At 47.5% G+C, this 15327-nt stretch overlaps 2 protein-coding genes across 8 annotated transcripts in view; both read right to left on the minus strand.

The window, feature by feature from the left end:
• Positions 1 to 9242, minus strand: part of SEPTIN5 (septin 5) — a 46878-nt gene extending 37636 nt beyond the window's left edge. Inside the window, exons 1-3 of one of the 3 annotated variants that reach the window (XM_072880059.1) lie at positions 9103 to 9242; positions 8956 to 8966; positions 5736 to 5777 (exon numbers count right to left, since the gene is read on the minus strand). In XM_072880059.1, coding sequence (XP_072736160.1) covers positions 5736 to 5777; positions 8956 to 8966; positions 9103 to 9145 — 96 coding nt within the window. In that variant the 5' untranslated portion in view covers positions 9146 to 9242. Of the gene's footprint in view, positions 1 to 5735; positions 5778 to 8245; positions 8288 to 8955; positions 8967 to 9102 lie in introns of those variants that run through there. The other 2 variants (XM_072880066.1, XM_072880063.1) reach the window with 2 other exon arrangements.
• A 2516-nt stretch (positions 9243 to 11758) lies between these two features.
• The window catches only part of LOC140659873 (septin-2), a 40536-nt gene continuing 36967 nt past the window's right edge, over positions 11759 to 15327 (minus strand). For 4 of the 5 annotated variants that reach the window (XM_072880068.1, XM_072880067.1, XM_072880069.1 and 1 more), the window contains exon 13: positions 11759 to 12560. The gene's annotated coding sequence lies outside the window, so the exon portion shown is untranslated. The remainder of the gene's footprint in view (positions 12561 to 15327) is intronic. The other variant, XM_072880071.1, reaches the window with a different exon arrangement.

The raw sequence follows: 15327 nt of genomic DNA on the forward strand, positions 1-15327 counted from the left end.
GTGCCTGGATTAACTGCCCAGAAAAAGCACCAAGTCCTGTTAAATAACTGTCCTCTCTGACATCCACTTCCCTCATAAATACACGCTCTGCCAAGGGTTCCTTTCAAGGGGAGGAGAGCTCTTTAAAGTAAGCAGACAAACAGCAAAGGTATTAATCTCAGGAGTGAGACACAAGCAGTTTCCCTTCTGCGTGCTCCAGCAAAGGGCTCCAGAGCGCTGCTCCGTCTGCGTCGCAGAAACCATCTATGCAGAGTCGGGACTGTAAGCGCGGCCGCTGGGAGCCGAGAGATCATCTCAGCACCTCTCCTGCTGTCGCGATGACACGCTCTTGCTCACCTCAGCACTGTGCAGTCACAGCAGCAAGGCTTTGCTGCAGGCCAGCAAACAGTTTAACCCCCACTGCCTTGATTCAGCCCATTGCCCACAAACAGGGCAAATTCCAGCTCCTGAAGGCTGTGATGCATCTTCCATTACCGTCTGGTCCCAGCTGGCATCAGCTCCTCGGAGCAGCAGGAGCCTCTAAGAATCAATAGAATCCTAAAAGCCATAAACCTCCCTGACATTTTTTACAGCAGGCCTTCGGCAGAGGGAAATTACCATTGGTCCAGATGGGCATTTCCAGTACTGCTCATCTGCATTTCCAGGGCTTCACACAACTTAATACTCAATGCAGAGACTCAGGAGAGCTTTAAACTACAAAGAAAGCACAGCCAAGGGGACAATATAGGTAGGACAGGGAGATAGCAGATGCCTTTGTGACTCATATTTCACCTGAATATATAATTTATGCAGTATGTAATTTATTTGAAAATAAAAGTGGATGTAAGATTGCAGGATCTAAAGAGATCTCATGTGTGTACGTATCACAGCAAGAATAAGCTCAGTGCGGCACGCAGGATTAGAATAGTTCCCACGCTGAGGAAACAGCCAGGAGACAAAGGCTGAAAGCGGAGTGACTCGCCTGGGAAGTAGTCTTAAAAATAATTGCAATACAAACTACAGCAGTAAAAGGCCTGGCCTGCACTCTCATGTGTGTTCACACAGCTCCAAGCACCAGGGAGGGGTCTGCAAGGAAAAATGAAACATAGTCACTGGAGCCCCGACCACATCTGTACAGCCATGGGCTTTGCCTCGCAGAAGGAAGACGTTAAGCCCTTGGAGCCTCTTTTCCCACAAGCTGAGTGGATTTTTTCCCCCCTCCCTTGCTTCTGCACTGAGAATGTCCAGAGGTCAGTGGGACAGGCTCGCTCCCCATGGCCAGGCTCCAGGAGCTAGCACTCATGATCCTGCGGTTCATTTGCTCAGCCTGTGCTCCCAGTTCCCCCTGCCAGGAGTCCTTCTGGGAGAACAGCACCAGCTGCCCAGGCGGGGTCAGGCAGAGACAGGCCATCCCAGTTCCATACACACACCCTGGACACGCTTGATAACAAGCTTCAAAACAAACAGGACACTCCCAAAGCTCCCAGGAAGAGCAAGGAGCTGAGCTGAACAAAGCTGGCGAGCGAAGGACCTCAGCTCTCCTGCTCTTCGGCTCTCAGCAGTCGCCCAGTACAGCCAACGCAGTGGCACACAGGGACGGGTCAGCCACCGTGCTGCTCCTCTCCCCATCAGCTAACTTCAGGGTGTGCGCTTCGGTCTTGGCACCGGCTGTCACTGCTGTCAGCTAGTGCCACTGTGCAGCAAAACCGCCCAAATTTGAGAGGTGAGAGAAGAACTGGAGTTAACTTCTATGAAGGGCTTCCCACCTCTGACTGACTTACAACTGCATGGGCTCACAAACCACAGAGTCCTCAGCTGGCATGGGCCACAGCCTGAGACCCTCCAGCACGCTGCACCTCTGAGCGTTAGCCCTGAGCCTCCCTCAGCCCCCGCTGCCGTGGCGTGGCACCAGGCTGGGGCAATCTGGAGGCTGCACAGCTGCACCCAGAGAGGTTTCTGCCATCTCGAGCATCCCTGCACTGTGCTGCCCTGCACAGCGTAGCTACAGCCGTCTTCTAGAGCTGAACTTCAGCCTCCACTTCTCTTTTTTTTTCTTTTGACTTCAGGAGTGGACAGTTGTACTAAAGCCTGAAGCTAAACAATTCTCCCCCTCTTGGTAACACACCCTTGCAGATGCTTGTGCAGGGTTTCACTTCCTCTTCAGCTCTTGGCCAACACTTCGCCAAGCTTTGCTCATCAGCAAGGCAGTCCCTGCCTCCAGCGCGCTCTTCTCCCAGCTCCTTCCAGCACGTGGCTGCTGTGACGCTGCTGGGTGTACCAGCCACATGGGTAGGGCTGGCAGTGACAGGGCGAGGGAAGGCACCGCGGTCTAGAGCTGGATGTTAGCAGGCCATAACAGATTCCAAGTAATGCTCTGGAAACACACTCATACAAGAGAGAAGGAATTAAGAATATGAATCCACTCAGCCCTCAGAACAGTAAGGACTCTTGCTGGAGTCAGGAGGGACAGAAAATGTGTCTCACTTTCTGCAGCCCAGCCCCAGCAGGCAGCACTGCACACACAAACCCATCCTCCTGGACACGCAGTGCCACCTTCCACTATTCATTTTAAACAATGTTTCTGGGATACCAAGTTGTGGATGAACAGCAGCACACGTGCTGATGAGGAGCACACATTCTGGGATCTGATCCCAGCTTTTCTGATGCACCACACACAAACCCAGCTCCTGAACACCCTTGTGGGAACGAGATGACTGCAAACCTCTTCACAGCTCCAGGGACAATTCTCTGGGAGAAAAGGAATGTGTAACAGCAGACAAACATTTTTTCCTGCACTTCGAGGCTAACCACACTGTAGACATACACATGCACACACACAAAATCCAGCCCACATGGGAATTATTCCAGCATGCTATGAAACAACTTGCGTACGCTTCACAAAACTCTGAAGTCACACAATGTATTAGAGATGCCACACGTTTCTTTCATGAGTATTAGAGGATTATTCGGTGTGGTTTCACTGTCTTAGGGAAATCTCTGCCTTGGGCAAGAAGGGGACAAAGCCTTAGTGTTGGTCAGGCAAGAAAGCTGGGCAGGTAAGCAAAGAAGTGCCCTCCAGCTCATGCTCTGCTATCCAGGAAAAAAGTAACACCGAGCCACTTGAACTAGAAGAGAAACAACAGGAGAGAAACTCTCTTGGCTTAGCCAAGAGATATCTCAGCAAGAAGTGCCTGAAGTATTAAAGATGGAGCAGAGCTCTCCAGGCATGATTTCAGCACACGTTGGCAGTAGCTGCAGCACGGTTATAGAAGCCACCACTGTGGAGAGTGGAGTGTCCCAAAACTGCTAGGGAAACCCCTTGGACCGAACTTTTAAAACCAATTTGGCAAAGCTCTACACAGCAGGGACCCAACCTGGCCTGGCACAGCGAGCAACCAGCTGGCTGAACGTGGAGTCTCCTCTGGATTTCCAAGATGGCCATTTTATTGGGTATTTAGTGAACAGCAACTTAGTCTGAAACTGAGGGTGGGCAATATGGACTCTAGAAGACACCGAACTTCACCAGCTGTTTCTCTCTCTAGACTTGCCTTTCCTCAACTTTTGCAGGGAACTGTCACAACCCTCTTACATTTATTTCTAGAACAATCAAATGAAGAATGGCATCAGCGTGAAGCCAGTATCATTTTTGAGAGTGTTAAGAGGTTGCAAGAGACTCCTTGACTTTGGAGACTAAAAGCATGCAGGGACTGGGTTTCTCCTCCATGCACATGGCAGCAACATTTTCACCTCTGCAGTTGTGAGCTGCCTTTTGTAATGCCCCAGCAGGCTGCAACCCCGCAGCTGAGCAAGTGTCACAAGCATCTCTTGGGGTTAAATTAAGGTTGCTCCTACTTCGTTAGCATCAGCAAGGATCAGGCCACAACATCTGTCGCACTTACACATTTGGCTAACGTGCCTAACAGCCCTGCACAATTCGCGTAAGAGCAGCAGAATTTTGGACTCACACACAAGTAGCTGAGCAGTTCGTGTAAATTCGAGGGACAAAAATCCCTTTGCAGGAAACGCTTACTTCTCCTTTTCATAAACTGCAGATTGCTACTTGCACTGAGAGGGCTGACCCTCTCCCCTGCCCTGCACTAACGACCATTTTATCCATTTGGAGCATAAATAATTGAAGAGAGACATCAGCAGCAGCAGGCGGCAGATTCTGTGCCCAGCTCTCCAGCAGTTCTGTTTCACCATGCAGTCCATGTGCCAACCTCCTTTTACAGCCCTTTTCCAAGAAGCCAAGCAGACAAAGAAGGGGACAAAACCCCAAAAAGTCAAAGTGCCCAGGGTGGACTTCCCTCCCCAGCCCAGAATAGCCCATCTGTGCGACACAGGGGCCTCCTGCAGCAGGACTGTTTAGACAGATGCACAGCAGAAGGACAGGCAGAGCCAAACCTCTTGACCTGCTGCAGTCCCACCCAGCTCCTGACACGCCGTCCTGAGCACTGAGCCCTTGCCCAGTTTGGAGGGCAGGGACCCAACGCTGTCATTTGAAATGGGCCAGAAAAAATTAATGAACCATACAAGGCTTTTTAGAGAGAAGTAAAAGCTTCCACTCCTATGCTACGTCCGGCCAAGATACACTGGGACATCAGAAAAACAAGCAGAGATGTGCTGCTTTAAGAGTGTTTCCAGTATTTACCTCCGGATTCTGTGACTAATTTGCTACTCCCTTTCTGGCAGGCGCATCTTGGTAGCCAGGATGCAAGACCAGGGTTGGAAAACACAGACGTTGGAAGAAGCATTAACATGGGGAGTCGAAGAGAAACAGCCTCACCCAGGGCGATCTATGACACAGTGAGAGACTATCCAGCTGTGGTGAAATATCCCACTTGCCAGCTGCAAACATAATTTTGCTTTCTCCTAGCGAAAAAACCCTCACCACAACCACCCTGTCTGAATTGACACAGAGCACAACAGACAGCACAGGCACACAGATCCGTATTGCCACTCCCAATGACTCAAAGAATCACGACTATAAAATAATTGGTTTAACTCTGAGAAAATTAAAAAAGAAAGTCAGTGGTACTCTGTTTGCCTTCCAGGTTCCATGCTTTTCTGCACAAGCGTAGAAAGAAGAACTTTCCCCTAGTCACAAGATTACAAGAACTGTTAATTTAAGGAAAACAGTTAGATGAAAGATGGCAATGCCTTAAACATATAATGCAGGTACAAATCCTCCAAGCTGCTCCAGCACAGACTTTGAGGGGATTGTGTACAGACCTGGTCTTCGTTGTACAATTGTACAAGGGAACCTGTCACTCACACGATACTTTTCATCACATATTTCACAAAACTCAGCTAACCAATTTTCACCACATAGGTATCTACATAGAAATCGAGGGTCACATTAAGGTCATCCTCAACCAGCTCAAGACACAGGAATCTCCACTCCTTCCTCCTCTTAATCTGCTCTTTGTCATCAGCAGCTGCCTGCACTGGAGTGGTCATCGGTGTGTCAAGGGCAGCATCTAGAAACACCTCGGGTACCTCTGCACTATGCAGAGCATAGCCTCTTCAGGGGGTTACACATTTCTTCTAAGTCCATCTGGGCTTCTCTCTCCATTTGCATAGTAGAGAAAAGGAGAAGGCGGTTCAGCACACGTGAACAGGGAATGGGGGGATTTCCATCAGCCAATGTCCTCTGGCAGGCAAGGCTAGGGTTGAAGGCTGACCTTAAAATGATGCTCTATGTCGGCACGGTTGCCATTTTAGATGGAAGACATCTCTGCTCTTGTAATACCTACTGTTGCAGGAATGATGAAAATCTCTGCTTCTTTCTTTTTTTTCTAAGAAGAAAGCAAAGAGGTTTGAATATAATTTTTTAAGATATAAAACACAGATTCTCTAAAACTGAGACACAAATGCAATTAATTCAGGAGTTCTCAATGCCTAGAATCGTACTGAAACCATTCCTCCAGCCAAACTACCTTCTGCACAGCATCTTCTCTATACACAGTACCCCCCGCCCCATATATATTTTTACTGACAAGCAGACCACTTCAAAATATGCTGAAGTAGAAAAAAGGACCAAGCTGAATGCAAAAGGCACAGCCCTGTAATTTCAAACCCACTGAAAGAACTGGATCCACCAGATAGTCTCTGCTCCCACACCCAAACAACTTTGCAAGTTGATGGGGTGGGAAGAGATCAACTTCGGAAGGAAAGGTTTCCCATCCTCCTGATTTAAAAAGAAACAATGACTTCAAAGAACATAAGAGACACGGGCCTGAATGAGCAGGAGCCAGCTTCAGAGACACAGCGAGGTAACACCCCAAACAAACACACGCCAACACCACCATCTAGGCGGCATGTTCTGCAGGAGCGTGCCAGGAGACTCCAGTCTAACTAGGTATTTGGGAGGTGTCACCTGTACTCCTCCCACAGCAACACCTCGGGCTTTGGCAGAGCGTCCATCCACTGCACTTGCCCTGTTGGTTCTCAAGTCATTACTCTTCCGACAAATTGCTAGGTTTCCCTTACACGGGGCCTACTCTTCTGCACATGGGACATTAGTCATTGCTTCATTTGCCTACCCAGCTTCACCACGAGAATCCCTCTTAGCGCTGCAGTGGTATATAAGTTGCTAGGAGAGAAACCACCCCTCTTTGAGAGGTGCTGAACCAAGGTATAGTGAGACTGAGGAGCTCGGTCTCACCAGGCAACCTGCTGTAGAGCTTCAGACCAGAAACTGATTCCCCACAGTCCAGGGTCTTAAACCACAACCCTTCCCCTTGGAAAGCTGGATGCTCTGCACACGGAGACCAGTCCCAAACCTCCACTGACTTCAATGGCACACGAGTTCAGCGCCAAATACACCAATTAAGAGGTCATTCCTTGGAAATCAGAGAGGTGGAGAATCTACCATTATTTTTTCTTCATAAATGGTAGCAATTAGGAGTCCAACCTGCAAATCAGAGTCCCCTGGACCCAGACAATGCACCAGCCCTGACTACGCTATGAGAGAAGATGAAGGCACATTCTTCAACACCACATTGTTCCATTTTTTGGACTCAGTAAGTCATCAATATTATTAAGATTTTACTGAAGACTACCCTACGTACATGCAATCTATTGTACTGCCCTCTCAGAAGCTCACTTCATTTCCCAACTATTTATACAAAATAGCTTTCATAATAAATTTTGAAAAATTGGTTCAGGCAAGAATCACAGCTTTAGTAAACCTTTTAAATTGTTACCTGCTGCCAGATGCGAGTGGATTGGAGCAAGGTGGCACACGAAGAAAATTCCTGCTCTCAAGGGATGCTAAATAAAGATCATTTGTGTTTTTGTATATTCACTTTACCAGACTGCTTTGGATTCACAGCTTGGTTTCCCTCCACCGTCCACAAATAACATGGCTGGCACAAATTCACAATGAACTGTGCTCTGTCATGCAAGACCCGCTCTGCCTCCTCCACATAAGATACACGCATGCACATGCACACATCCACGCATTTGAGGAAAGGCCGCCTTTGCCCCAGCAGAACACTACACTCCCCTGCAGACACGAACTCTTTGGGCTACAGACTCCAGCCCCCTCCTGCCTATGCAGTGTGAGAAGAGCCTTCAGGAATTATGGTAATATCTACAACAGACGACTGATCTCCACCTTGCTTCTTCCCCTAGGGAATGAGCAGAAAGGAGCTTTATACATAACTTGCTTCCTTCTTTATTTAAAAACAAATGAACTAAAGAACAGCACACGTTTGGGGGGGGGGTCACAACGCTCCTCTCCAGTTCACACCTTACACCGAATTTTCTACAATTTCAGAATACATTCTGGATTGTTTCCCTCCAGAAATAAAACAAGAATTAACAGCAATACTCACAAATAACTACGAAATACTAGCAAAACTCTAAGCAGCTTGGGAAAAATGCACCTGATGATGCCATTATCCTATTACCCCTGGATTTGCTTTGTTCCTCTCATCACTGCAATCAGCAGTGCACAAAAATGCACTGGTGTCTTTTCACAGTGCCCAAGTCTGCATTATGTAGGGAAACACCATCTCCTGCAGCGGCCAAGTGAATGCCCAAGCTGCTACAAAGCTAGTTTGCTTTTCTGTGGTCCAGAAAGGCTGTGCAGTACCACCCTCTCGGCAGGTAAGGCGTTTGCTGCATACAGAATTAGAGCCTCAGAGAAAGACTGGACCTCAAAGGCAAGTGCAAGCCAGGCTGGGAATGGGTGGACTTCTTCCTGCTGCAGGGACCCATCGCGCTGCCCTGCTGCGTTAGCCACCGCCTCCATCCCTACCTTTGTGAGACAGAAAAGCTCTTCCATATACAGCAGACGTTGCCGACATCACGATGACGGGTGCTAAGGAACACGTAGGACTCTGCTGCTAGCCCCTTACCTAGACAGTCAAGCTCAGCAGAGAAGGATTCCCCTTCCTGTCAAACACCCTAAATCCCTCCAAATACCAAACAGCGAAAAAAAACCTGTCGATGTCATCTGATTGCATCACCCCCCTCTCTCTCCAGGACTCAAAGGCATGTCTCCAAATAGCTATTTGCTTTGCAAAGCAAAACAGCTGTTCCCCAGCGCCCAAACCCTGGCCGCCTGCGAGGTGGTGACCGGCTACGGCACGGAGCGGCGAGCGGCGGCCCCGGGGCTGTGCCCGCGCTGCGGCGGGAAGAGCGCGCTGAGGAGCCGCGCTGCTAATGCCGGAACGCCTCCGCCAGCCCCGGCGCTGCCTCTCTCCATCGAACCCACCCGACACACACAAAGGCACCGGAAAAAAAGAGACCCGACCCAAAACCCAGGGGGATGGAGGAGGCAAAGCGCCTATTTCCCGGCTAAAAGAGGGCCGGCGCGTCAAGCCCCGGGCTGAAACGCCGCTGCGCCCAGGTAGCGGGACACCACCCCCCTGCCGCATCAACGCCGGAGAGCTCCGGCCCAGCGCGGCCGGGGCCGGGGCCGCAGCCGGCCGAGCCGAGCCGAGCGCGGCGGGGGAGCCCACCTACCTGCTTCTCCTCTGCAGGGCGGGCGGGCGAGGGCGGGATGCCCGCGGCGGGAGCCGGCGGCGGGGAGAGAAAAGAAGAGAGAGTGAGGCTGAGGCGTGAGGGGCCCGCGGGGCGGGGCGGGGCGGCCGCGCGCCCCCGCCGCCTCACCTGGGTTGACCAGCTTGCTCTTGTACCGCACGCCGGTGCTCATGGTGCCGGCGGCCCGGCCCTCCCGCAGCCCACCGCGCCGCCGAGTGCCTGCGCCAGTGCGGGCGGCCGGGGCCGCCCCGGCGCCGCCGCGGAGGGGCCGGGGCCGGCCCGGGGCCGCCAATCCCGGGAGCCCGCCCCGCCCCCGCCCCGCCCTCCCCCGCCCGCCGAGCGACGGCCGGGCCGGCGGCCCCGCGCTCCCTCCGCGGCTGAGGCACCTGAGGGGCGGCTCCCGCCGCCGCCCCCAGCCCCAGAACCGCGCCCGCGTACGCCGAGCTGAAGGCCGAAAGACGGCAAGAGGGAGCGCTCCCTCCTCTGGGGCAGCAAGGAGGAGCACGCCCTTGGAAAAAAGAAACACAAAGGGAAGAAAGAGGAAGCGTGGTTCCAGATTTAGCACCTCAGAATACAGTGGGAAGTCCTGAATCATACTGCTACCGTACTGTGCAAAGCAGGAACGTGTGCTCTGTTTCCATTAAAATATTTTAAAGAGGTGATGCGGAAAGTTATCTGAGGTAAAAGCTGCCAGTGGAAAGGCGGGAGAGAACTCCAGTGAACTTAAGCGCTCCAAAGGCAGCGGTGGCACATGATTCCAGAACAGCTCACAGGAACCTCACCTCAAGAGTAAAGGAGCAAGGCAAGGGGGAGGTGAAGCCCCAGGACAGCCGGATCCTGCCCCCGACTTCCACAGCTGTGGCGAGGGGCCACATCTTACCCCTTTCCAGGACACGTCAATTCTTAGGACTCTCCTAAGACAGGACAGGACACGCTTGGCGTGGCGATGGCTGCACAAGTGCAAGGACACTGCCCCGCTTCAGAAAAAACTGATGCTGATGCCCCAGTACGAACTTTCCAAATCCTTGCAGTCATCACAGCATTTATCTTGCCCTTTCTTCCGCCTTCTCCTTCAAAACATCCCCCATATCAAAACAAGGAGACACTTCCAAGACCAGAGGTTGGCAGTCCCAGGCATGTATGTTTTAAAAAACCATTAACTCATCCTGAGTTCACTTTTAGCTATTGATTCAAAGCATCAGAAAAAAAATAAATCAGGTAATCGTCAGCATATTTGCTTGTTTTTAAATGCTAGAGCACCACAGACCATTACAGACTACACCACAATTAAAGGCACCAACAAGCCAATTAGGCTCTAGCCAGAGTCCCCTCTCCACAGATCTTCACAGTACCAAAGACTTGGCTTAACAAATATACGTTCCCCCATTAAGCCGTGAAATATTTTAACAAAACCAAGTTCAAATGCAACTGAAGATTAACATCAGACAACATCAAAGAAGTGGTAGAAGGCATAAAAACTAAGCCTACGCTGAAAGGAAAGCACTCAGGTATGGTATCAGCAGTACTGCAAGCCCCTCCTGGACTATTATTCAAATAGATCTCAGGTTTGGAGCCAAAACGCTCCAGCTGGAATTCACAAGCCAGAAGGAGGCAGAGTCTATCGATCAATAACCAGTATCTGCCAGTGAAAGTGTTCACTGAGGCTTCACACACAGGAGTTGTGACAGTGACTTTAGGTGCCTTGCTTTGAAAAGAGGGGGGGAAAAAAAGCTCTGTTTTTAACAAATTAAAGACTAGATGCTTTTGAAAGCCTGCTTCCCCATTGTCCTAGTTTGCTTTGAAAGATAAACCTTTCATGTTACCTTTGTTCAGAGAGCTAATCCAGCACGTAACTAATGTATGTAACTGAAGTCTGGGTTTCTCAGGACGGGTGCGGCTGTCCTGACTTTCACAAGCACAAATAGACAGCATATCATTTTAAGAAGGTTGCAAAACATGATGCAAAATTCTGGAAGAAAAACAAGAAAGGTATACGTAATGGCACACAACTCACGAGCAAGTGTTTACCGTTAAGTCTCTCACCTTGGCCCTCTTGACAGACATGCTTACAATTCAAATCTTCATAAAACCTGAAGAGACTTGGCATGAACACAAATCTGCCACGCCATTTCTTCTTTCAAATTCATTAGAGCAGCCCCTGAGATAACAATGTGATGTCCACTTTATGGAGTTCAACTCCAAATACAAGCCAAATATGCACCTCTATGATGCAAATCATTTGTTAATCCTATCCTGATTAAACACTCATTGCTAGACAGCAAAATTAGGGCTAATCATTACATGAAAGACACCTCAATTTAGTACAGAAGACAAAGTGTCTCGATCCCATATTTGCAAAATAATTTACGCTTATGCATATATAATACAGGCAAGACCACAAAAGCATGCAGAAGAGAGCTATACACTCAGCAATTACATAAAGGGAACAGCAACATTCATGAATTTATAAACTAAGGTGTGCAATCAGATTTTCCAAGGTATTTACACACCTAAGAGATGTCAGTAGGTGCCTAATGAACTTTGGGAAAAAAAAAAAGTGGATGCAAAGTCTTGCTACCCAGCTTCCAGTTAAAACACTTTTAAAGTTGTTTTGAAATGACATCAAAGCAGTTTGTATATAAACAAATTTTAGAAAACGCCTTCATTCCCCAGGGTAAATATCACGATTCCTTTGAACATGCACTGTGCACGACACCATTAGAACATTTCATAGATTAGCTTAAAAAAGCAAAAATCCAAACAAACAACAAAAACCACCCCAAAATTCAACGTTTTCCACATTCATACAGTTTATTACAAAACTTCAATGAAAATTAGTGTTATGGTATATAAAAAGTTCAGTACATGCCATCGCTTAGCTGACAGATAAAAATGCCGGTGACAGAAATTCTTGCAATTAATACTTGAGACCTGAAGACAAATCTTCAGAGGCATCCACAGAAGGTGTTGGCATGCGTGGTGTTTATATGGTTCGTTAAGGCACGATGATTTAGAAAAGTCAGCTTCTTTGCATCACTGGTGAATCATCAGTGCTTTGTACATCTTCTCATACATCACACAAATATAAATCACCAGAGATGAAGCTTCAAAAGTAACCAGAGCACAGAGAAAGTTATGAAAAACTGATACGATACACAATGACTTAAAATGGCAAGTGACAGTTATGATACTGTGCAAACACACATACATTTACCGTAAACAGGCCACACGGTATTAATCACGAAACTGTTCGGAATAACCTAGCAGATACACAATTAACTCCATAAACCCACCACAATGACTAGTCCAAACAGTGTACTCTATCAGTTTCAGTATAAAAGGGTATAGGAAGGATAATAAAACCACATTTATAAGTATGAAGACAATGTTACCAAAAGAATCAAAAAAGACACAATATAACTTGATTAACATTGAATATATAAAACAAGCCGTTTTACAACACGCTCTTCAGACTTTGTGTTTGTTTTAATGCAGGTCTTGATCTGCGGCATCCAGCTTTTGCGTTTGAACGTTACCATTCGGTCAAAGAAAACAGAGCACCCATCCACTTAGAGAACTGTATACTGCTGCGAACAAAAGTGGAAAACAAAGAGCATTAGAAAGGACAAACTCTCTGCACTGTCAGTGTTTGGGGCAGTCCGAGCCCCTCCGAGCAAAGCAGCGTAATCCAGGGAGCAGGCCATTTCAGGTCCTGCATCACAGGGACCTGCGTTAGAACTAGATCAGCTGAGTCAGATGCAGTTTGGCCCCAAATATTTATCACGAATGTCTAATAAGAGCACATAAATGAGGATCTGTTTTTAGTTACACACTTTCTTAAGCGCCCACACCCCCCTCCGTCTGCAAAAATACAAGAACTGCGTTACAGCTTATCTCAACAGTAATGTACACAAGAAACCAACCTCAGTCAGCCTGTTATATGAGGCGTTACTTCTGGTGAGGAAAACAAAAACTATTTCTCTAAACAGGGCTAAGAGTAAGCAGCAAGTCTGATGTCATGCACAAACAACTCTTACGACACTGCTCAGGTAAAAGAGGAAAGCAAACGGAATTTTTCAAGCATTCATACAGCAGTATTCATATGGCTGAGAGAAGGGATAGCTGTCTGTAATTTCAAAAATAACTACCAGTTTTGGATGCCTCCATAGCTACTTGCCAATCAAAAAGGCTACTACAAAGAAAGCAGAATTCTAGCTTTCCCTGAAAATTGGGCCCTGCTTAAGAAGCTGCATCAGATTTAGAACTCAGGAGACACCTCAAATTCTCCAGTCCCAAAAATACTCATTCCCAACAGGAAAAAATAGCTTACTCTAAACATTCATCTGGATCGAAAAAAGAAATATCCCAGAAAACACTGTTGTGTCAACTCACTTGTGAAGTACAGTGCAACTCTCATCCGGACCGCACCTGCTGACCGCAGTGGGGTAAGGAGCAAGGAAAGCTGACAACGGGGTCCTTCGCTCTTTGCCATTCTCACAGTGGGAATTCTCTTCAACATACAATTTCTTCACATTTTAAGGAGGCCATCACCTCCCATAACAACCAGAACAAGCAAGCCAGCATTAAGGCTTTAAAGCCAGAGTCCATACATTGCTAACCAAATTCCATATTCAAATTCAAAATTAACCTGTTGTGCTACACTGCTACTTCGAGTATGAAAGAGAAACTAAGTTTCTGCCATTGCCCACCTAACTCTAATCTGTTAAGAAGATAGCTCAAGAGGAAACGTAACTGATGTTTCAGACTCACAAAAAGACTGGAATTTCCAATAACCATGAAGGCTCAGGTTGTAAGCACAGCTGTGCACTGATGTTACCAGCATTAGCAACACAATATCCACGTTTTATATGTTCGTAGAACATACTTGGGCAAAAGTATGTTTGTGCATTTTCAGTGCGGCTTCATTTCACTGCTCTTTCTCCCTAATCTCCTTATGAGACAATATTTTATGATACATTAGGTTAATACCATTCTTTACAAATTTGATCTCTAGTTTTATTAGACTAACTTTACAGTCCCCTATACTCCTTTCACCAATACATAGCTTTAATAAATGCCTCCATCTGCAATGTGAATTCATACCATTATTTAAGACAGACGATGCATTTCTCCAGTATGCCATTAAAACAAAACTTGCTTAGTAAGCAGCGTAACTAGCGCTACATACACCTGCACCCTGATGCACATGGTCAGACAGCTCAGAATCCCATATTTATAGAGGTTTCAAAAGCCTTGGGAAGGAATGAGTCTGCCTCCCCCTCAGCTGCTTCCAAGAACACCACTACAACGCAGGGCAACTTGACATCTCTCCATGTACACTTTCAAATTCCTAATAAGATAAATTTGTTTTATAAGCAGTTACATTTTCTCACTGACCTAAATTCTTTTTCTTCAAATAGCACCCATTTGATGTTGTAGCTACAGCCCTTTGAGTGTCCAATCATTAGCAAGAACTTTGAGAAACGATGTCTTTCCAAAAAGAATGAGTATTGGGCAACACCAATGTCCTGTTGTTAGCTAGTTTTGACTCATTTTGCCACTCACACCCCTAATATTTTAGATTTCTGATATTCCAGTCATCCTCTGTCAACTTCACTGCTTCAAGTTTGTTCCCTTTCCTTTTGCTAGTCTGTAGCAACACCTCATACCTCCCATAGCAAACGTCATCAGCCAAGTATACACTACGCTACAAAACTGGCCTCTGAACTGCTTTCCAATGTTTATCAGTTAACTTAATATGCTAATTGGGTTAATATCCACTGAGTCACATATACATACCAGGCTCCAAGGTCTAGAACTATAAAAAATGTTCCTCTGAAAATGTTTATTTAGCAAAAGGTGGCCTGAAGCATTTACAGGTCCTCTGTGATACCATGTCAGGCTTTGGCACGGATCAGATCGGTCTCTCTACTCCACTCCTCAGGCCCGCTAATGCCTGAGAAATTCTGGCAGCAAGCACCTCCCCTCACCCCCTGCATCCCAGATGCATCCACAGTTGTACTGGATGCAGCAGTGTGTCACTGAGATACAGGAAGAGGTGGAATATGTCAGTTGTGTCATTCCGGGGTAATCAAGCCTCTCAGAGGCAGAGTGCAAGGTGCTACTGCACGTATTCACAGGAATTGAGAATGCCACTGTAGACACTGCGCTGTGGACTTCATCCTTCCCAAGGCATTGACACGTTACTGAAAAGCAAATAAATATATTTCCACTCACCCCGACATTTCCCCACAAAACAAGATTTCTGCAGTGACCCATTCGGAACTTTATAGCCTCTCTATTTTATATTCTCTAGTATCACTTGGCAAAAATTGAACCAATTTGCATTAATCC

This window comes from Ciconia boyciana, chromosome 15 (genome assembly GCF_034638445.1).
Source record: "Ciconia boyciana chromosome 15, ASM3463844v1, whole genome shotgun sequence".
NCBI classification, from domain to species: domain Eukaryota; kingdom Metazoa; phylum Chordata; class Aves; order Ciconiiformes; family Ciconiidae; genus Ciconia; species Ciconia boyciana.